The sequence below is a fragment of the Carassius gibelio genome, chromosome A20 (assembly GCF_023724105.1).
Source record: "Carassius gibelio isolate Cgi1373 ecotype wild population from Czech Republic chromosome A20, carGib1.2-hapl.c, whole genome shotgun sequence".
NCBI classification, from domain to species: Eukaryota; Metazoa; Chordata; class Actinopteri; order Cypriniformes; family Cyprinidae; genus Carassius; species Carassius gibelio.
In genome coordinates, this window is record NC_068390.1 from 2346440 (window position 1) to 2369571 (window position 23132).

A 23132-nucleotide genomic window follows, 5' to 3' on the forward strand; every position below is an offset into this window, starting at 1 on the left:
TCATATTTTCTTGACCTGGTAAGGACTCTAGCTGCTGCATTTTGGACTACCTGTAGCTTGTTTATTGAAGAAGCAGGACAACCACCTAGAAGTACATTACAATAGTCCAGTCTAGAGGTCATGAATGCATGAACTAGCTTTTCTGCATCAGAAACAGATAACATGTTTCGTAGCTTGGCAATGTTTCTAAGATGGAAGAATGCAGTTTTTGTAACACTGGAAATATGATTTTCAAAAGACAAGTTGCTGTCTAATATAACACCCAGATTTCTGACTGTAGAGGAAGTAACAGTACATCCGTCTAGTTGCAGATTGTAATCTACAAGATTCTGTGTAGTGTTTTTTGGTCCAATAATTAGTATCTCTGTCTTATCCGAATTTAATTGGAGAAAATTGTGTGTCATCTAATCTTTTGCATTTTTAACACACTCTGTTAGCTTAGATAATTGGGAAGTTTCATCTGGTCTCATTGAGATATATAGCTGAGTATCATCAGCATAACAGTGGAAGCTAATTCCGTATTTTCTAATAATATTACCAAGGGGCAACATATATATTGAAAATAGAAGGGGACCTAGGACGGATCCTTGTGGCACTCCATATTTTACTGATGATAAATGAGATGACTCCCCATTTAAGTAAACAAAATGGTAGCGATCGGACAGGTAGGATCTAAACCATCTTAGAGCCTGCCCTTGAATACCTGTATAGTTTTGTAATCGATCTATGAGTATGTCTATGGTGTCGAACGCAGCACTAAGATCAAGTAAGACTAGAAAGGTCCAGTTGGTTGCCTGATTTGTGAGTAGCAGTAGTTGACACTCGGTTAAGATCAAAAGAGGCAAGCAGAGAGTGGAAATCAGCAAACAGAGGTTTATCTAGATGGATGTTGAAATCTCCAAGCATAACTAGGGGAGTACTATCCTCAGAAAAGGTTGAGAGCAACACATCTAATTCATCCAAAAAGTTACCCAGTGGTCCAAGCGTTTAGCATTTAATACTAAGTGGAAAAGCGTTTGGTCTCGTACTCTATCGCATACGTTGTCAGTGTTGTGCACTTGCTTAGTCCTTTGTTGTGAAAAACAGTAAAGTGCGTTCAAGCGCCAGCCAAGAGAGTGTAAAGAAATACCCTTTGTAAGAAGCAGTTAAATCAGCGGTAGTTAAAAGCAGATCTATACCGCGGCAGCCCTCCAGTTAAGCCCTCCTCGTGTGAAGACCGAAGAGTGTAAAGACGATCGACTCTACCATGCGACTCCCCCGGGCAGGGACACCGACAGGGGATATAAGTATTGTTTTGATTAACCTCTTTTTCCTTCTTCTTGTTTAATTTCTGTTTCAGTTTTTTGTTTATAACCAATTCTCACTATGTATTTCCAGATCCCTACTATCATTACCACTCGTAAACCATGCATCACTCAATGTAGACAGCGCAATCTTACCAACCTGCACACTTTGCCTATGTCTGCTAATACACTACTTTCTTTTTCTATTGGTCTCTGGAATTGCCAGTCTGCTGTAAACAAAGACGATTTCATTACTTCTATTATTAGTCATTCAAAGCTTCATCTCATGGCCCTAACAGAGACCTGGATCAAACCAGAGGACACTGCTACACCTGCAGCACTGTCCAATAATTTCTCATTTTCCCACTCCCCCCGTTTGACTGGAAGAGGTGGAGGTACTGGTCTGCTCATCTCTAATGATTGGAAATTTAATCCTTTACCATCTTTGGGTATCAACAGCTCCTTTGAATCTCATTCAGTTACTGTTACCTACCCTTTTAAAATACATTTTGTAGTTAGCATTTCCATTTAGTTTGTTAAAGTATTGAAATAAAACAAAAACTTAAATAAAGACAACTTAATAAAATAAAACTTAATAAAGACAACCTGGTCCCTCTATACAGACATAATAAAAGACCTATACAGACATAATAAATTCAGACATAATTTAACTAAAATTCAAATAAATAACAAAACAAATAATACAAATTAAACGACAGTAGTTTATCAGTAATCCTAAAAATAACACACATGCTAATAAACATTGAAATAGTAAGAAATGGTTATAAAAACTGTTATATAAAATGGTTATAAAAAAAATCATCTACATTTTTCATCAAGCAATTTGCATATAAAGAATTGCATATAAAGGCCAGAGTGATATGTGGGCTCTAGTTCATTCAGAATTAATCAACCTGCTTCTTTTTGCTGATATTTTTTATTCGGTGTCTTATGTTGTTTTATCAAATAGGGATACAAAATATTATACTTTAAGAAACGAAACAAACAAACAAAACTTGAGGGGAGGAGAATCAGCCCCTCGGGGGCAGTAATGAGCGCTCAATGCATTTAGTAAAGTTAAAAGAAGAAGACGAATGTCCTCTGCTGCGGAGATCTCAAACATGGGCTCGAAAGTTACACGCATGATCAGAAACTTTAATGTAGAAAATCGCGCTCTCCGGGAAATAAGCAAGGCAAAACCTAAAGCTGCGCCACGACATCCGTCATCGAGCAATTTTACACAAGAAGACATTCCTGGTGAGTAACGTCAAGCGGTTTAGAGCTTGCTGGGTTACTGTACTCCATATAACGTTAACTGTTTGTATTGGTGAAGGAGCATGCCCGATGTCTTTTAGAATATAACCTGTGTGAATGTGATTTATCACAACGCTGACGGAAATTATAACCGCTAAAAGGGAGTCAAAAATATTTTGTTGTGTAACTTAACATTTTATGTTAAGTTGTGCCAGTGACAGTTTGTTATGCCCAGTGGCGTACCGCGTTTCGGTGGGGCTCCGCCCACCAGCAGTGACGTAATCTGTGAAAATGTGTTGTGCACCTGCTGCAGCATACTACAGTCCATCTTCCCCAAATACATCACTGAATTAATGGTGAATTGTCATTGTATTGATGCATTTGACGTAATTATTGAAGTTATATAGGCTATATCGCCTTTTAGTCAGACTGAAATCTCTGCAGAAATAAACCTTTACGAAAATAAACCTTGGTTTTACTACAGTATAAAAGTGTAGTAACCATGTTCCTTTTTGACATATTATTTACCTTTTGTATAACCACAGTTTTACTACATTGTTAAACCATGGTTAATCTGCGGTTACCATGGTTTAAATATCATAGTAACCATGTTTTGTAAGGGAATATGAACGTGGAGGCAAAAGTGCCGCTGCTCCGATTTGATTATCTTAGCAAAAGCAGGAGGATCATTCAACACCAATAATACACAAACATCTGTTATACATACGCCTACATCATTTATTTAACATGTAGGCTAACGGACAGCACACGCGTCAGTTTAACATAAGCCTCGCTAATTGTAGAAAATAAATTCTAGAAGCAAAATTCATGTCTTACAGTAAATATAAACCTAGTTTGCATCATCTAGGTGTAACTGTACAGAATTTGGTCTCTTAACATGTTAATGCATTAATGTGCATTAAGTGTAATGCTATTCTAAAAGTTTTCTTCATGTGGTAACATCTAAGTTAATTAATTTAATTTACAAAAAGATATATATATATATATATATATATATATATATATATATATATATATATATATATATATATATATATATAGTTTTTATATATTATATAAATATTATATATTAGGTTACACCAGCAGAACTAAATTTGAGGGTAAGAATGGGTAATAATAGCACTTTAATTGCACGTTAACTTGTAATTTTTATTTTATTTTTTACACTAGGAGGTAAATGCTCAACGTAAAACTTAATATTCTGGGCTCTTCTGCAGAGTTTGAACTAAAAATATAAATTTCTATTACGGTGCCATTGTCTTAGAAGTATAATGTTTATGACAAGTGAAATGTGCACATTATTACCAGGGCCAGTTACAATTTCAGTGCATTCATTAGCTTAGTATCTGTTGCTTATAGATCCAGAAGTGTCCATAGGTCTGGCTGTGTCAAGGCCAGACCTGATAAAACAGCCTGTCCACATACTTTTGCCAATGATTTATATTCTTTTTTTTTTTTTTGCATGATCTGACATATGTATTTCTATGGCAGCCACCAGCATTTCAGAAGAGATTCGCCAGAGGAATGATCCACTGCTGTCAATGCTCAAGGACGTTTATGTGGAGTCTAAAGATCCTGTTTCTCAGGTTTGTAGTTTAGGATCTTTTGATCTTCAGAACAATTAAAGCAAGCAGTTATTACTGTGATATCAACAGGACACATTCATTCAGATATATTAAGTTTCCTTTTAATAAATTGTCATATTTTACCAACAATTGCAAAGCAGTATTTCTTTAGTTGGGTTATCAGCATAGTGTCTTTAATGATTATGCTATAGTTACTTTAATGAAAAGGATTTTGGTGAATATTTTGAATGAAAGATCAAAAAGATAAACTTCATTGCTCATGCTTACGAAGGGGGGCACTAGTGCGGACAACTGCTGTATATTTGTTTACGTACATTTTCCAACAACAAATATTTAATGAAAATATTATCAATTTATTTTGCTGCTTTGTCTGGTGTTCATCTTAGAAGTTCATCTTAGAAGTAACAGCAACCGACTTGTTTTTGCAAAATGCAAATGTACACTTTTCAATTCATAACATTAACAAAGAATAGACAACAGTAATTGATGTTATACACACACATCTCAAGTGCATTAAACAACACAAGCACTGAGTCAGGACCTGATGCAGCCACCACCCACAAACATATGAGCCTCTTTGAAGCGGTTCATGTAAAGTGCTCTCAAGCTTCAGATAACTTTTGTGCACTTTTCCCGCTTCAGTTTCCTCTGTGGCCATTTTTTAAATGCTTTGTACTGAGAAATTCACTGGCCAAGTAAAAAAAAAGTACCTGCATTGTCACAACACAATGTTTAAAGGGGCCATATGATGTTTTTTTATTATATCATTATTTGGTGTAACAGAATATGTTGACATGCTTTAATGTTCAAAAAACACATTATTTTTCAAATAATGTACATTATTGTAGGTCCTCTATGCCCCGCCTCTCTCAAGCTCTCTCTGACTCTCTGTGGTCATTAAAAATCCCAGGATGTCTTTCGTAAAGAGTAGAGGTGTGACCTCGGCATCCTGGCTAAATTCGCCCATTGGCCTCTGACCATCATGGCCTCCTAACAATCCCCATATCTGCTGATTGGCTTCATCAGTCCATCTCCTCTCCACCAGTAAGCTGGTGTGTGGTGAGCGTTCTGGCGCAATATGGCTGCCGTCGCATCATCCAGGTGGATGCTGCACACTGGTGGTGGATGAGGAGATACCCCTTGACTATGTAAGCGCTTTGAGTGTCTAGAAAAGCGCTATATAAATGTAAAGAATTATTATTATTATTATTATTATTATCAAGCGCATCGTTTTCTACAAAGTCTCTCCTTCTGACAAGCACAGTCTGCTCTGATTGGCAAGATGACCCAGGGCATTGTGATTGGCTGAACAGGGCAAGCACTCGTCGGAAATGTAACGCCCCTTTCCATAATCGTGAGCTTTATCTTTCAAAATAAATGTAAAGACAGTTAACAATGTCCTTAGTTTTACCTTCAGTTCAAGCCTGAAAGAGGAACAGAGTCGCATAACAGACACAGTGATGAGTTTGTGTTTGCAGTACACAAGCCAGGGACGGTTAAGACCGCTGACTCCACTGTGATGTGGAGTCAGAAAGTAAGTAACAGCTGCTTTATTTACTGTGTTTACAGGGTAAGGGCTGCATATTAGCGCCATCTGCTGTCAGAAAGTGAATGTGCTTTCATTCAGCGCATCTCACGTGTTCCTCCATGTGCTTCTCATGTGTGCTTGTTTACATCAGAGCGCCTGCGCTCTTTCAAGCAGCACACAGTGATGTTGTGCATTTTAAGCAGCTGATGGGAATACTATTCTTAAAATGCATTCCAAATTCTGAATAATTTGTAATGTATATTTATTCACGGTATTTAGAAGTGCCCACGATAACAATATTGTGCATATTAATTACCGCAATATATCGTTTTACCGAATACCCGCATAAGTTTACTTGAGACTTATTCATTTCACTTTGTGAAAGGGGTTTTACATTTGTCAGAAATATAACTTTTTTTATATATTAAAAACAAACAAGAAAGCCTTGCCCAGATGAGAAAAAGTTATGCAAAAGTAATATAACACATTACTTTCCATTAAAAAGTAGTCTTGCATAGCCAAACCTTGAGACTGAAAGTCTGGAGTTCATGGTAGCCTTCTTACATTTACATTACATTTACATTAATTCATTTAGCAGACGCTTTTATCCAAAGCGACTTACAGATGAAGACAGTGGAAGCAATCAAAAACAACAAAAAGAACAATGATATATAAGTGCTATAACAAGTCTCTGTTAGGTTAACACAGTACACGTAGCATGGGATTTTAACTAATATAATAAATAAAAAGAAAACCGATAGAATAAAAAAATAAAAGAATAGAGCAAGCTAGTAAGAGGTCTTTACACATACACACACACATACATATACAATTGCATAATAAATGAAAAGAAAATAGAATACAAAAAGATTAGAAAGGTAGTTAGATTTTTTAAAAAATAGAATTAGAATAGTGAGTGTTTAAGTTAGAGTGTCAAATAAAGATGGAAGAGATGGGTTTTAAGCTGATTCTTGAAATCTTGACCCACATGTCAAACAACCAATCACAGTTCTTTTTGTTCATCGTCATGTTTCGAGGTGTGGAAATGTCACCACAATAACAGACCAGTGTGTACAACTTTCAGACGTATTTTAAAGATTCTATGCTGCAAACTTTACATATTTCACATATTTAAAAAAATCCAGCATTTAGTTGATCCTGATAAGCAGTCGTCATAATTCAAAATTTGATGTCTTTCTACTTTTGTGAGGGGGTTGAACGCGACGATATCTTTGTGTCCCGGCGTTTAAAGAACGCGACACACACATCTCACCGAAATCTTGTTGAATTCAACCAATCCGATGACGACTTCGACACTCCTGAAGTGTTTCCACTTTTGTGCCCCATATGCACCAGACATTTAGCCAACAGCATGACGTCTGAGACTGAGACTACATAAAAAGTAAATAACACTTGACAATTAATGCAATCTCATAATGCATTACTTTCCCCAACACTGTCTATGAATCATTTTGCATGTTTGGGTTTGCTGACATCTTTAAACCGCAGAGTTTAGAGAAGGTGTTTTGCTGTGCCCTCTGCTGACTCTGTGTCTGTGTGCTGCAGGCTGAAGCAGTTCCGGTGGTTAAGAAGATCAAGCAGGAGATGCCACGCAGGGAGCTAAAGTACAGTCTGCCGGGAGACTCCTATGGTTTCCTCGACGTCACTGATGTTCCCAAAGGCAAACTGTCGCTTGTGGAAGCTTTAACTGCCCTGAACAATCACAAACGCATGCCTAAAATATGGACTCCAGAGAAGCTGGCACAGGAGTACTCTTTGGACCTAAAAGATGCCAAAGCGCTGACCGATTTCTTTTTTCCTTTTGATGTCAAAATCATTCCACCCCAAACAGAGAAGACTAAGCAGATTCAGGATTCTTCGCACATATGAACACCCGAGCCGTCTCTGAAACACGCACAGCATCGGAATGCAATGTTTTGACATGTTGATTGTAGTGTGTTTGTATTATTTGTTTTTGAAGGGCCTGTCATAACTTATTTATTAATTTGTTATTTTATTGAGACGTTAACCAAGATAAGGTAATATAAACATTAATGGACTAGAGAGGAAATCTTATGTCAAATCAGATCCATTTCTAGTGTAAAACATCAGTACATATTATAATTCTCAGGACTCAGAAATGCTGCATTATATTTGTTTGAACTGCTGCTTCTGGCAATGCATCTGTATTCACTGACAATAAATCAGTTGCCCATGCATTTTGATCCAGTGTACCGAATATGACATTGTTTTACAAGTTGAATTAAGTTGCTCTGTGACATTTTACACTTGAGTATTTTATATTAGTACTTTTTTTTCAATTACAGTTGTTATCATTAATGTTAATAAATAATTGTGATTTATTTGAATAATTGCGGTTTATTATGTATTATATTTATTATTATTATTATGTATTATATTATGAACATTACGTAAAACTCTTTTTATTATTATGTCTACTTGCAGATGTATCATGGATATAGTTTAATAGGGAAGACATGGGCCAATTCATTAATTATTATTATTGAACGTCAGCTCTGTTCCGGATAGCTTAACGCGTCTCAATGTAACGTTACCAAGCCCGTGTGAACGATATTGTACAGCAGTGATTGTAGTCTGATATTACAACACGCTTGAACCAGCAGATGTCCTCAGTGTACATCGTTCGAACGAATCATTTGGGTTAGACCCAGATGTCTAATAGACTGGCTCTGGTTAGACTAATCCCGCAACCAAACCCAGCTGCACCGACATCGCTGATTGGCCGCTGAAAACGTCAGCTGGCGACTCCTGCATTTTCATTGGTTAACGCTTTGTAAATCAAATCCGGCGCTGAGATGTAGTTGTTATCTTTTCAGTGTCGCTGTACTCGGTGAATGCGACGCGATGCATAAAGAGATTGAGAAGCGGGTACTAAATGCATTAAGCGTTCCTCTCCGTTTAATATGAGCGTTTGCTCCACAGCGACGGTTAAGTCCGTTTTCTCAGTGTTTTTTTTTCTTTCTTCTTTCTCGATTATTATGAGATTGAACACCTCCACAGTCCAGTTTTCAGACTGAATTACATCCCCAAAACGGGCAGACTCTGATGTTTTTTAAATATTGTTTGTGTGTTTTTCAAGCGAAAACGTGTTTGTCTGGGTTTACTCCTTCACTTGAAAAAAATAGGTATAACGTTAGCGGATGGACGCATATTGAGATGAAAATGTGGACTGTCGGAGCTTCAACATCTGGCGAGAGAAGGAAGTGTCTGAATCTGAGCGAATAATGATGTGACCGATGCCGCATCATTTTATTCAAATAAACCGGAGAGGATAATCAAGGTAAAACATCAATTTATCCAAATGATTGTGCATTGGAAGCAGATAATTATTGTGATGTTTACTATTCTTTCATCCATTTTAAATCAGCTGGTGAATCTTCTAGATTCGTTCTGTTTTAAGGGATAATCATAAATTTAAAGAAATTGCAAGGACCGATTTTCATTCTAATATAAGTGCAACAAATCTAAGATCTTGCAAGAATAATTTATCATTCCCCCTGATCTATTGTCAATTGAGTTGATCCAGTCTTGATCCAGAAGTATCTGCGATTCAATGAACTTTATCATTTGTTATCTTCTTCTATTCTGGTCCTTTTCGATCTTTTTATAGAAATGAAGGAATGTTTTAGTTTGAAGCATCAGAACGTATTGGACTAATGTTGAGGCCTCTTGAAGTGATTGTGGTTAAGAATTAATGGATGCATTCTCCAAGCATGAAGAGACACTTAATCATTTTATTCCTGTTGCTAGGATCCACAAATATTCATTATACATCACTGTCATTCACTCACGAGGACATCTCTGCTGTCATTGTGGTTTCTGCTTGAGTCTGTAAGGTGCTTTCCTCTTGACTTAGACTTAGTGCTTTTACACAAGCCTTTTGATTTCAGTGCAAAAATTTTATCACACTTGAGTCATGTGATCTCATATTCTATTTCTTGGGTTCTTTAGTATTATTCACGAAAACATGTTCTTTCTTGTTACTTTTGAATGTAGAATGTAGATCAATGTGGAAAGCCTTGAATTAGCCTAATATAGAATTTGTGGTGAATATCCAATTTCACTTTGTATGTGTGGTCTGGATAAACCCAATGTTGTGGGGACATTTGGTAAAACGTGTTTTTTTTTTTTTTTCTCAGTTATTTCTTTACTTTGGGGAAGAAATTTTTTGGTCCCCATAAAAAAAAAAAAAAAAGAATAATAAACGGCTTACCTTGATAGCACGCGTACATCACAGAGACATTAATTTAATGTCTGCATTTACCTCTCCAAGACATATTTTTTTAAGTGTTTGCTCCCTGCAGTACGTCTATAGGACGTACATCTTTAAGATGTTTCTGATTTAGAATATATGTAAAACTAACATCTTAAAGATGTCTCTCAGATATGTGTATTGTGTACACAGCAGATGCTTTCCAGATGAAGCAATATTTTTAACGGACATCTTGCAGCTGTACGTGTGCTAGCTGGGTATAAATCATAATTTATTTTTTAAATGTTAGAAAAATGTTTTCTATGAGCTTTAAGTTTAGGGGTAAGGACAGGGTTATGGGATAGAATATACCGTTTGTACAAAATAAAAATAATTTTGCCTATGGAAAGGCGCCATAAAATATAAAAAGCCAACGTGTGTGTTTGTGTGTGAAGATAATTATGTGTGAGAGTATGCATGAGTGCTTGCATGTGTGTGGGTGAGTATCTCTGAAAGCATGAAATTGTCTAAACAAATTTGCCTTATTCTCTCATTGTTTTGCCTAGACGCATTTGGTTAAGTGGCACCTTGGAAAACATTTAGGCCTCGCATTTGTAGAGGAACCTTTAGACAGGTAAAGTAGGGCTGCGTCCGACTAAAGATTTTTCTAGTAATCTTATATCACGGTATGAATAATTGTATATCTCGATGACAATATATATCACAATATAGTTATTTTTTTCTTTTATCAAGTTAATGATATTAAAATCTTTGATACCATAGACTTTTCATAATCCTTATTACCAATGTCAATATCGAACTAATACAACCCTAAAAAAAAAAAAAACTCAAGCTACCTGAAGATAAAAAAAAGTCAGTGATGAAATAAGGATAGGAAACTAATTGCAAGCAATAGGACAAAAAAAATAAGAAGCGCTACATACATATATTTTGTAAATTAATTTGTCTTCTCTTTGTTATATCTATCTATCTATCCAGAGCCGATCTTCCCTATCCACCTTATTTTTCAACGCAGAAGTAAATAAGTTGATGTACTTCTTTATAATGTGTTAAACTTCAGTTTCGCTTTCGGTAGGTAAGGAGCGATGTGGTGAGAACACACACAGAACAATATATTAAACACGTGATGGTAAATATTTATCACCCCCGCAGTGTATAACAATGTGGTCTACCATAACTTATGACTTAGTTTAGATAAAAGTGACAAATTGATATTTATTTACCTTGCATTGTTAAACTGTATCATTTTCAGTGGGGGGGGGGGGGGGTCTAAATTAACTGCACCTTAACATTTTCATTGTGTGTTTGTGTAAAAACTGTATATTTAATAGTCACACTGAATAATTCCAAACAACTACACAATGTATCTAGTTACTAAACCATTCTATATTTCATATAAAATGCCATGGAACGTAGACTATCATCCGCTTCTCCACTGTATCAATCCACTCAGTGACACAAAGCATTCAGCAATATCTGCTTGAAGTAAATTCAACTTCAGCTTCATGGTCATCAGAATTTGATGCATTATGTGTATATTAAAACTGGAAGTGTACAATTGCTGGAGATATTTAACATGTTCTTTAAAAACACTAAGAGTGAAGTCAGTGTTCAATAAAGAGCTAGTGTCATCCCAGAGAATGGTATCTTCTCTGTGGAACTGTGTTGCCTTTGTTAACATTATATTATCTCCTGAGGCATAAGTGTTGTGTGTCAATGCCTGGACTTCAGGCATCACTGTACTGAAGGGACAGCTGTAACGACTCCGTTTGTGCGGTCTCATTTTCACCTTGATCATCATCTGCAAAATACAACACTGAAGTCAATCAGACGATCAGAAGAAACTGATCAATTGTCCACCCCCTATTTACAAAAAGTATTACAAAAACATAGCAAAAGTATTTTGTTCATGGCACAATGGTGTTCCAGTCGCAGTACAGTGTTATTTTTATTTTTATTGTCTTTATTCACCCAAAAAGTAAATTTTTTATCATTCACTTAACCTCGAAGTTTTCTAAACCAGTATAAATTTGTTTGTTCTACTGAAAACAAAGAAGGATATTTGGATTAATGTTAATATTAAAAAACGATTCTTAGATCCCATTTACTTCCATTGTTTCTTAATCTTACTACTACAGTATGGAAGTGAATGGGACCTAAGATTTGACTGGTAACAAGCTTTCTCTGAAATATCTTCTAGAGGCTGTCACTTTTTGTTCGAAAATCGATTGCACAATCGATCGGACCAACCAAAAAAAGTTTTGAAAACGAAAATAGGGAATTTAAGTAGGACTAAATGGCAGAATTGTAATTTTAGCTATCCCTCTATGTGCCTTTTTGTAACTATTTTCTAATGTTTTCAACAACTTCTGCTTAGCATTAAATATTATTAACACAAAAACAGTTTAAACAATGTCTTTGGTTAGAGCACCTAACTTAACAAGAAGCAGTAATATGCCAGTGGTGCTTTTGAGACTTTTTACACAACGGAATTTGCAAGTGCAAAGACAGAAAGCGTCTCCAGAGATTAAACAGAGCTGCTCGTGCACAAACAAATAGGTAGCCTAATTCTGATTCATGCAATGACTATCCATTATGATATGCAGACATTTTTATATTTTTGTAGCTTACACAATAATAATCTTTCACATTGCAGTCCTTTAATTTGTAATATTTGGCATGTTTGTGTGCTGCTGTGCATCCCTGTGTGTGTCATAAGCACTGTGTATGCGTGCTGTGGACCTGCCTATACTAACGCGCTCTTTAAATAACAAAAGAACTACTGCTTCATTGACTTTAGACCAGGTTTTTGTTGGTCAATGGCGCAGCTTTTGCAGTTGCCTCAAAATAGCAACATGGCAGCAATGCAGCAGGCCCATGGGCGCTCAAATGGGGGCAGATGCATTTGCTATTTAAACAACATGGTGCACAATGTCAAAACTGTTTCGGGCTGAAGCTAGCAAAAAAAACTTGGGCTTTCCGCAAGTGCGATCCGAGACAAATGTGTTTCATTCATTCGTTCATAACCACTTATGACCCACTCCACCACACTAAGATAGATATACTGTTGTTAACGTGTATTATAAAATATAAAAATATATCATTATTATTTTCTTTTTTTTTTCTTATTAAAATTACAAAAGTTATTTAGTCAAGAGCAGTAAGAAATTTTCTCCCACTGTTATTTGATTAATATGAATGGGAGACAGGATGAACTTTAGGCAGCTTCCCCTTTAAGACCAAAGTCCCGATGCAATATACTACATATGTGTTTCTTTTTTTTTTTTTACAGTTTACTTTCTCTTCAGACCTTAATCACTATGTTTATGATGATACTACTTACAAAGACGGGGATTCTGACGCATACAGTATAAGTACTTTTATGTAATCGTTCAAGGCCAATAAAGTGGCAAAAAAAAAATAGATCGTGTTTTAAAACTGCAGTGCTGAAAAAATAAACTTGTCAATGCTATGGTAAATGGACTTCATTTATATAGCGCTTTCAACAGACCACATGGCCATCCAAAGCGCTTTACAATTTGCCTCACATTCACCCATTCACTCACACATTCACACACCGACGGCGGTGTCTGCCATGCAAGGCGCCATCCAGCTCGTGGGGAGCAGCTGGGGTTAGGTGTCTTGCTCAAGGACACTTCGACACTTGGTCAGGTGGAGCCGGGGATCGAACCACCAACCTTCCGGTTTGTAGACAACATACATGAACCACTGAGCACTGTCAATGCTATAGATGTAGCTCTTCGTTTTGTCCTGGCTGGCCATTCTCCACCTGGTTCTGTCGCGACTGTAAACAATACCACGAAATAAATGATCGGATATTAAGAGCGTGATATTAAACAGACATTTTTTTTTGTCCATCTGATATAGATCGTTATATCGCACAGCCCTAAGTAGTTGACTAAACATATGATTAGTAAAGTAACTTATATTAATTTCATTAATTAAATATATACTTGAGGGTGGGGAGCTGAACAATAATGATCCTTTAACATATAGCCAATGTATAAAGCTTGCTATAAAGCACAGGCAAATGTAATGACTATGTTTTGGGATGAATAGCAAGGAGATATTTTAATTATTTATTAATAAACTAGTGTTTTCTCAGTCAGTGTGTCAGCTGCAAAGGTAAGTTAAGGATTTTGACTCGCCATCTCTGCAGTACAGTGACGTGCCTTCAGAGAGAAATGCAACACGGATTACATAATCAGAGTAATCTTGTTTTAGACCGGTTCATTGCAAAGTAGACAAGTTGAACTTTCAGTACATATATTTCTCATGTACGTAGGCAATGGCAAGTGCCTATGAGTTTTGCCACAATTGATTTTTGTGACGTGCTCCAGTTCACGGAGGCCGAGATGGCAGAAAGTGTGCCCTGTTCTTTATTTTACAAAAATATTATTGATTGCAAGTGTAATACACATAAAAGTATACCCCTTTACAGGCTCAGATGATGTATTACTCTTATCTAAATGGGCAAAAATGTGACCCTGGACCACAAAACTAGTCTTAAGTTGTATGGGGATATTTGTAGCAATAGGGTCAAAATTATAGATTTTTCTTTTATGCCAAAAAAATCATTAGGATATTATGTAAAGATCATATTCAATGAAGATATTTAGTCAATTTCCTACCGTAAATATATCACAAATAAATTTTTGAATTGTAATATGCATTGCTAAAGACTTCACTTGGACAACTTTAAAGGCCCTCTTCTCGATATTAAGGTTTTTTTGCACCCTCAGATTTCACATTTTCAAATAGTTGTCTCTCGGCCAAATATTGTCCGATCCTAACAAACCTTACATCAATGGAAACTTATTTATTCAGATTTCAGATGATGTTTGAATCTCTATTTCGAAAAATAAAACTGGTTTTGCGGCCCAGGGACACAAACGATGTTGTATTTTGTTTCCGCTGTTATTTAGGAAAACTTGCAGTGATCGTGCCGGCACCTCAATGTCATGCAGTAGAGCGCTAACAGCTTCCACACTCCACACAAGCACTTGAATATGTGCATGATAGCCCAAGTTTTTCTAAGTTAACATTAGAGCGAGCAAGCAGCCGTTAACAATCTGTCCGTTGCGACTATGACTAACTGACAAAAAAACATTTTAGCAGACTAAGCCTCTTCTAGTCAACTGCTGTTTAGTCGACTATTAGTTGCAAGATAATATGATGTCTTTGTCCTGTAGTTGAAGACGTACATTTTAATCCAGGCCTATTAATCTCAATCAACAACTGGGTCCTATCTTTCCTAATTGTCATAAGAAAAAAAGAGAGAAACATGTATACAGCTAAATATTACATGAATAATCAAGAAGTTCAATACCAGAGAGTAAATCACCACAGTAGCAAATAATGTAACTAAGAGACTCACTCTCTTTCTTTGTTATAAGAGACTAGTATAACCTAATGTGAAGAACCTTATTTGCAGACTTTATGTGAAGGTATGGACATTTTAATCTAATTTACTTGATTTTATTTTTTTCATTTACTTGACTTAATTTACTCTTCTAGCTCCAGCATCCTATCTAGTTCAAGCTTGTCCTCTTCAGATATAGAGGGAATACCCAACCCATCCAAAAATTTATTTTGAGTGGAGGTGCTTATAGGAAATTCAGTTTGGTATAGAGATTTATAAAATGATACAAATGTAGCATTAATCTCAGCCGGATCTTTTGTGACCTCTACCCTCCCATTCCTAATTTGATTAAAAGCTCAATTTCATAATTATTAATGGAAGAATAATTTTAGAGCTGAAACAACGAATCGATTTAATCGATTAAAATCGATTATTAAAATAGTTGTCAACTAATTTAGTAATCGATTCATCGCTAAATAAATTTTATTTGCCATAAGCGGCTCATTTCGTGCATATTTCAATTCTGCGGTGACCAAAGTGTGGCAGTAATGAGCCACCGGAGGTTTTACTCAGCCAGTACAGCAGGTGAAGTAGCGAATAGCCAATAGCTGGCCTCGTTTTATGTCACGTGCTTCCCGAACAGCGTCTCTGCAGCATTCAGCGGGAAGTGGGAGTACTTTACTTTGAGCCTTCAAAATGAAGAGTAACCTGTAAACTCTGCACTACTGAACTGTTTAAGGGGCCGTTCACATATCGTGTCTTTTGCGTGCTCAAGTTCGTTATTTCCTATGTAGGCGCGCAGTATGCACTCTCATAATGGAAGCGACGCAGTCGCGACACGCACGCGGTGCGATGCGCCCGTTTTTCCAGGCGCGTCCACACCGCATCCATTTATCCTTTGCTGAAATTTCCGGGTCTTCATGGAGAGGGCACGTCATGGAGAGAGCACGTCATGGTTACTTAGCAAAGGCAGACGCCTCAGGGGCGCTTCTGCCCGAGCGCTTTGGAAAGAAGGAGAAAGCGGCGCGACTAGCGTTTTCCACGCGTTTTTAGGTGCGATATGTGAACGGCCCCTAAGAATTTTATTTGTGCAGATTCTCCAGTACAAGGTTGTTTGCAAATGTTTAGTCGTAAAAGCTGATAACATTGCTTTTTAACAGTTAACATTTAAAGCTTTACAAACATGTTATGTGTTCAGTTTGTCGTTTACCAGTTCATAATTCAGACTTGCAGCCTAATTATGACTGAATGAGAGAGGTAAATGTTTGAGTATATTTAAAATGCACTTCTTTTCTAAGTATTCACTGCTCTTTTTCACACAGCAGGTTTTTGTGTGTCCCAATTTTTTTTTTCTGGACAACCTTCTGATGGATTTTACTTTAAATTGTGAGTTCCATTCAGGTTTCATGCCATTGGCACTTTTTTTCGAAGGATTGTTTACAATTTCACAGCATAAGCTATAAAGCTTTTTCCCAGTAAATAATAAAATACAATGCACTGCCATTTTATTCTGTTTTATCCTTATACTTCGTGAAAATATGTTCTCAAAGATTCCTTAAGCTTTGTTTGGGATGTTAAACTACTTTAGGAGCTCTAAGGACTGCCATGGTGAAAACAACATTTGAAATCTCCTTGTGAATTTTGCTAGAGTATGGGTCAGTGTTTTGATTGCAGAAGAATTCGACAAAGGATTACTAACATAATAAAACAACTCCAGGTATATTTTTGATGAGGATATGACAATGCAAAATGGTTAAAATCTCTTAAAAATCTATGCTGAATGATAAAGACCCTTTATTAATAATTTACTTGGGGAAAAAATGGAAAAAACTAAAATATAAGTACATAAACCGATTAATCGATTAATCGTAAAAATAATCGACAGATTAATCGATTATCAAAATAATCGTTAGTTGCAGCCCTAAATAATTTCAATTATTTCAATTATACAATTGTTTTCGTGGGTAAGCTGTAAACATTCTGGTATGTTTACTGCTGTACACTTCAGTTATAAAATTAAAGGTAGGGTAGAGGTCAGACCCTTGGAAAAGCAAGCTAGCCTATAAAACATCCCACCCTCCCTGCAAAACACTTTCCAAAGCTACACCGAGACAGCGATGGTGGAGAGTTGATTGCCATGATGTCAAGTTACCTTATGTCTCATTCACCAATGAGGAAACATTGCAGTACAAAAGTGCATAATATTACAACTCCTTCCATTCTCGCCCGGACTGCAATATTGTAATGAAACACAAAGATGAGCTGAAATGGTGCTCGGAGGTGTGCAAGTACACATGTTGACAGACAGGTAGGACAGCCAGTCATAGCCCTTGGACTGAGGGATATGATTGGAGGAACATTTTATGGTCCTATATCTTCTACAGATGTTAGGTAAATATGCAAACTGAACGTACAGAGTATGTGTGGTTAGACAAATGAAATGTACACCATGTGCGCAGTATGTATTCCTGATACAAACCAAAGTATACTTTAATGTAAATACATGTAAACCACTTAACTTCATGATTGCTTTCAGGATGTGAGGAGACTTTGGTTGTTGTCTTATACAACTGAATTTCCTTTAGACAGCCTTAGCGTAGTTGGTCAACCAATCAATGCAAGTGCTTCAATGTGTAACTCCTTATGCTCATACTTATATGTTTGGCTGTTCCCTGTACCCAATTCCTAACTTTCTAATTCCTACATTAATTTAGCAAAAGCGTTCACTCATTTTGCCTTCAATTACTGCACTATTATTAATGTGTAGGGGTGATTCAGGACACAGCTTTTGACTTATAAACTTTGTGGTGATGGAGATTTTCCCAGCATAAGTGATTAGAATAAGCAACATAATTAGAGCAAAATCTGATCCCTTTTTGCTCTAAAATATGTCACTCATGAATCATCACGTTTGCCTGCTATAGCTCTTGATAAAAGTTACTAAAAATAGCTAAAAGTGCGGGCTTATCAGCATCAACACCAGCCAACTCTGTTTAGTAATGTCATGATTACATGCAAACTTGCCTGCCTATAAAAAATGTTAAGTGTAAAAAAAAAAAAACGCTAAAAGCCAAGTACAGACTAAAAGACTGTTGCCCAGAGAACCCTAAGAAACTCAGTCTCATTCAACTTTGTCAATATTCACTGTCAAGTGGGGTTCACACTGCCAGCAATTCGCTGAAACAAAGCTGGACATCATTTACAAGCTGGCAATTTCCAGCAAAAACAAATCTGTTTTTAAAGCTATCTGGGAATGGCTTTCTGAAATGTGTCTCTACGCTTTAAGCTTTTAAATCTGCAGCCAGCTGACGCATCTCTTTACTATTACTCTGAATCTTATTAGATTGGCTGACATTGTGAGTTCTCATATGACTGATTTCCTAATTCCTTTTTCCTGCTTTCCACAGGGTCTGCCTCCATGCTGAGATGTGTGCTAGTGACCTGTCCCATAGGCTGAGCTTGCTCTTTACCATGTAACTGCACAAAAAAAAAATGCTTTATTCCTCCATTAGTCCACCTGTGGCTTCAGGGGAACCTAGCACCACCCTGCACCCCACGCCCAAGGTGCTAACCCAGCCAGCGGGTACAAGAGCCATGGAGAATTCCTCCGCTAAAGTCAACAGCTCGCTAGAGTTCCGGACTCTATCGGAATACATAACGCCTTCAGCTGTATGGCAGGACCCTGATCAGGGCCTGAACCTGCCCCTCCAGGTGTTCTTTTGCTTGGTCATCATCTGCGTGCTGCTGCTCGCCTTCCTCGGAAACATGGTGGTCTGCCTCATGGTTTACCAGAGAGCCGCTATGCGTTCTGCTATTAACATCTTGCTGGCCAGTCTCGCCTTTGCTGATATGATGCTAGCAGTCCTCAACATGCCCTTTGCACTAGTCACCATATTGACCACACGCTGGATCTTCGGAGAGGTGTTTTGCCGCGTGTCGGCCATGTTCTTCTGGATGTTCCTGATGGAGGGAGTGGCTATTTTGATGATCATCAGTGTGGACCGCTTCCTAATCATTGTGCAAAAGCAGGACAAACTTAGTCCACGCAGGGCCAAAGTGTTAATTGGGGTTTCATGGTCTCTATCTTTCTGCTTTTCTTTCCCACTTTCCATTGGCCATCCTGCTCTGTACATTCCCCCCAGAGCACCACAGTGTGTTTTCAGCTACACGGTGGAGCGTGGTTATCATGCTTACGTGATGCTCATTATGCTAATGTTCTTCTTTGTACCATTCCTAGTGATGCTCTACACTTTCATGGGCATCTTGAGTACTCTCCGCCACAACGCGCTGCGCATCCACTCCCACCCCGACTCGGTGTGCCTCAGCCAAGCCAGCAAGCTGGGTCTGATGAGTCTGCAGAGGCCCTTTCAGATGAACATTGACATGAGCTTCAAAACACGTGCCTTCACCACGATCCTCATTCTGTTCTCAGTCTTCACCACATGCTGGGCTCCGTTTGCCACCTACAGCCTTCTGTCCACCTTCAGTCGTGCATTCTACTACCGGCAGAACTTTTTTGAGATCAGCACGTGGCTGCTGTGGATCTGCTACCTCAAATCAGCCCTGAATCCTCTCATCTATTACTGGAGAATCAAGAAGTTCCGTGATGCCTGCCTTGACCTGATGCCCAAGTACTTCAAGTTCCTGCCGCAGCTGCCTGGCCACACTAAGAGACGTGTCCGCCCCAGTGCTGTTTATGTGTGCGGGGAGCATCGCTCTGTGGTGTAGTGGAGGACATTTCTGAAGCCTCTTGTATTTCTTTGTATTTCTTATGGAACAATCTTATCAAGCTGTGATGTGTTTGGTCTTTCTTCAAACGGCAGGATGTTTTAGCTGTAAAAGATGAAACAGATGAGTTTACAGAGCCTGTACATTAAATTGCACAATGTTTTTTATTTAATTTTTTTTAGATCTTAATAATAGTTTGTTCAGTACATATCAGTCAGGTGCTGCTATATTTGGTGAAAATGTGTAATCTTTTGTTTTATGCCATGAATGTAATATGATTTTGTGTGCTGTGTTTGTTTTTTTCCTGGCTTTGTGAACTGTTTCACATTTCAACATTTTTTTATTTAATTTTATTGTTGATTGTTCAGCTATTCTGGTTTTAATTCATTTCTGTGTGGAAATAAGGGAAAGGCATTTAACAGGTATAAGCATGTTCCAAACTGATAAGTAGTTGACTTTGTGGAAATACTTGATTTTTAATGTGAATTTTAAAATTGTGGTCTCCATGCCTGGAACTGAATAAAATCATGGAAATGGATCAAATCAATTCATGGAATTCCTGTTTTATACTAAATTTTATTATTATTAATAATATTTTTTAATTTTTTTTAAATGTTTAATGTATCAGAAGTTAGCTGGTCAAAAGGTGGGGGAAACCTGTCAATATTTGTGTAGAGTACAAGGTTGTTATACCATATGAACAGCAACTGACCAACTGCTTGTTGCTGACATTCCATTAAAAGTAAACGAAAGTAACAATGACCAACCAATTAGCTGAAGGATATAATTATTATTGTAATTTTTTTATATTTTAATTTTTATCAAATCGCAAGCATTTCGGAATAAAATTTTAGCCTGGAAAATCAGTCAAGGCCACAGTGAGGTGTTCAAGATCTGTCTGAACCTTTGTATTGTGCCACCTTAATTTTGATGATGATTTGTTCATGAGGCTGCCCAGGCTGGAGGTAAACCCTAAAGCTTTTTGAATCCGAAAGGTAATTTTCCTTTTCCGGTGTCTCTTGTGGGGTTCATTATTTCTCCAGTTACTGCTAATGAGGATGCTGTGGGCTTTAGAAGCTCATCAGAACCAAAGTGTGGAACTCTATTACTTAGCAGCAGTATGTATTGGCAACCAGCTTGTATTATTCAGATTTGGTAGACTCTCTGCTGGGAGTGTTTGTTTTTTGGAGATGTCGCTATAGCATTGACATAAAACATGCTTTCTCAGATGGCTTTTGTAAATTTGTAATGTCATTAAAAATAATTAGATGTTTAAAATCGCACCCAATCTAGAATGGTTATTTTTGGTTTAACCAAATGGTCATGAACAGATATGAGGTTTTCTTTTTAAAGAGGTTTTTAGGGTTTTCATGATTTTAAACATTTTAAAGAGTTTAAGCCAAAATACAGTGTTCTTGGAATATAAATGCTCCACCAACATGTTCCATAAAATAAAATTATAATGAGAGAGTTGTTTTTATTTAATGTTTAAATGCACAAAGTTGTGTGTGAGTACATGGGTAATTCAAGCTTAAAAATTATATGCATTTTAAAAATGAATGAATATGAATATGCTTCATCAGATTCTATGCACCTGTTGTTTGTGCAAATAGCTTAAAGGGGGTGAAATGCTATTTCATGCATACTGAGTTTTTTACACTGTTAAAGAGTTGGATTCCCATGCTAAACATGGACAAAGTTTCAAAAATTAAGTTGTACGTTTGAAGGAGTATTTCTGTTCCAAAAATACTCCTTCCGGTTTGTCACAAGTTTCAGAAAGTTTTTTTTCGAGTATGGCTCTGTGTGATGTTAGATGGAGCGGAATTTCCTTATATGGGTCCTAGGGCACGTCTGCCGGAAGAGCGCGCGCTCCCGTATAGCGAGGCTGAGCAGCACAGACATTTCACTGATCAGAGCGATTCACTGATCAGAGCGAGAGCATCTCGAAATGTCACAAAAGAAGTGTATTTTTAGTTGCCAGGGCAAGACAACCCTGCACAGATTACCAAAAAAAAAAAACAGCATTAACGGACCAGTGGATGGAGTTTATTTTTACAGAGCATCAACAGAGTTGTGCAAGTGTTTGTGTTTGTTCCTTGCATTTCGAAGATGCTTGTTTTACAAACAAGGCACAGTTTGACGACGGATTTGCGTATCGTTTATTTCTTAAGGATGATGCAATCCCAACGAAAAAGGGCCACGATCGTGTGTTGGAACTACAGGCGGTGAGTAAAACTGCTTCAAATATCTCTGCCTCCTTCTTAGTGCGTCCCCTCCCATGCCGAGACCCGGGTTCGAGCCCCGCTCGGAGCGAGTCGTTGCTGCTGCTGCTCTCGTTCAGTTTCAGCCTCGGGATCTGATTCTGGATCATAAATATACGCTGAATCTGACTGTTAGCCATGGTTTGTTTTTGTTGGTTTTGTCCTCACGGTGTCACAGCTTCCAAATGCTCTCAACAAAAGCCTACTCGCGCTCGTGATTCTTTAGCTCCACCCACACGTGTTTTTCTGGGAAAAATCTGTACAGACTATCTTTCTCTTATAAATATAATAAAACTAAAGACTTTTTGGAGTTATGAAGGATGCAGTACTACTCTATAGGTACTCAAGATTAACAGGATATTGAGTGAAAACGAGCATTTCACCCCCCCCCCCCCTTTAATCAATATCATGAGGATATGTACCCAAAACCTACAAATTAGCTGTTATTAAGCCTTTCATAAATAATAATAATAATAATAATAATAAACAAACACAACGTGATCCTAGATAATTGATTAATTACAGACTGATCTCAAATCTCCCTTTTCTGTAAAAAAAATACTACAAAAGGCAGTATCCTCTAAGCTATGTTCCTTCTTAGAAAGAAATGGTATCTGTGAGGATTTCCCGTCAGGATTTAGACCGTATCATATTCTTTTGACCACAAGATTCTTTTGAGTAGACTACAAAATGATGTTTGCATTAGTGGAATTGCGTTTTCATGGTTCAAATCTTACATATCTGACCATCATCATTTTGTAGGAATGAATGACAAGATTTATCGATCAAAAGTACAGTATGGAGTACCACAAGTCCTTTACTAGGACCATTGC

At 37.3% G+C, this 23132-nt stretch overlaps 2 protein-coding genes across 2 annotated transcripts; both read left to right on the forward strand.

The window, feature by feature from the left end:
• The first annotated feature begins 220 nt into the window (after window positions 1–220).
• LOC127938937 (NADH dehydrogenase [ubiquinone] 1 alpha subcomplex assembly factor 4-like) lies at window positions 221–7897 on the forward strand. Its single transcript, XM_052535861.1, has 3 exons — window positions 221–2540; window positions 4050–4144; window positions 7239–7897. Exons 1-3 carry the CDS (start codon window positions 2378–2380, stop codon window positions 7560–7562), a joined length of 582 nt encoding a protein of 193 aa, XP_052391821.1. The 5' UTR covers window positions 221–2377; the 3' UTR covers window positions 7563–7897.
• Window positions 7898–8042: 145 nt separating this feature from the next.
• LOC127938936 (probable G-protein coupled receptor 63) lies at window positions 8043–20581 on the forward strand. Its single transcript, XM_052535860.1, has 2 exons — window positions 8043–8994; window positions 18718–20581. Exon 2 carries the CDS (start codon window positions 18803–18805, stop codon window positions 20036–20038), a length of 1236 nt encoding a protein of 411 aa, XP_052391820.1. The 5' UTR covers window positions 8043–8994; window positions 18718–18802; the 3' UTR covers window positions 20039–20581.
• The last annotated feature ends 2551 nt before the right edge of the window (window positions 20582–23132 follow it).

What these genes read in the sequence shown, in the direction of transcription:
- LOC127938937 (XM_052535861.1), top strand. Translation starts at nt 2,378, where the DNA reads ATGTCCTCTGCTGCGGAGATCTCAAACATGGGCTCGAAAGTTACACGC. An exon ending in TACACAAGAAGACATTCCTG is followed by an intron (nt 2,541 to 4,049) that starts GTGAGTAACGTC and finishes TTTCTATGGCAG; the next exon opens with CCACCAGCATTTCAGAAGAG. An exon ending in CTAAAGATCCTGTTTCTCAG is followed by an intron (nt 4,145 to 7,238) that starts GTTTGTAGTTTA and finishes TGTGTGCTGCAG; the next exon opens with GCTGAAGCAGTTCCGGTGGT.
- LOC127938936 (XM_052535860.1), top strand. Translation starts at nt 18,803, where the DNA reads ATGCTTTATTCCTCCATTAGTCCACCTGTGGCTTCAGGGGAACCTAGC.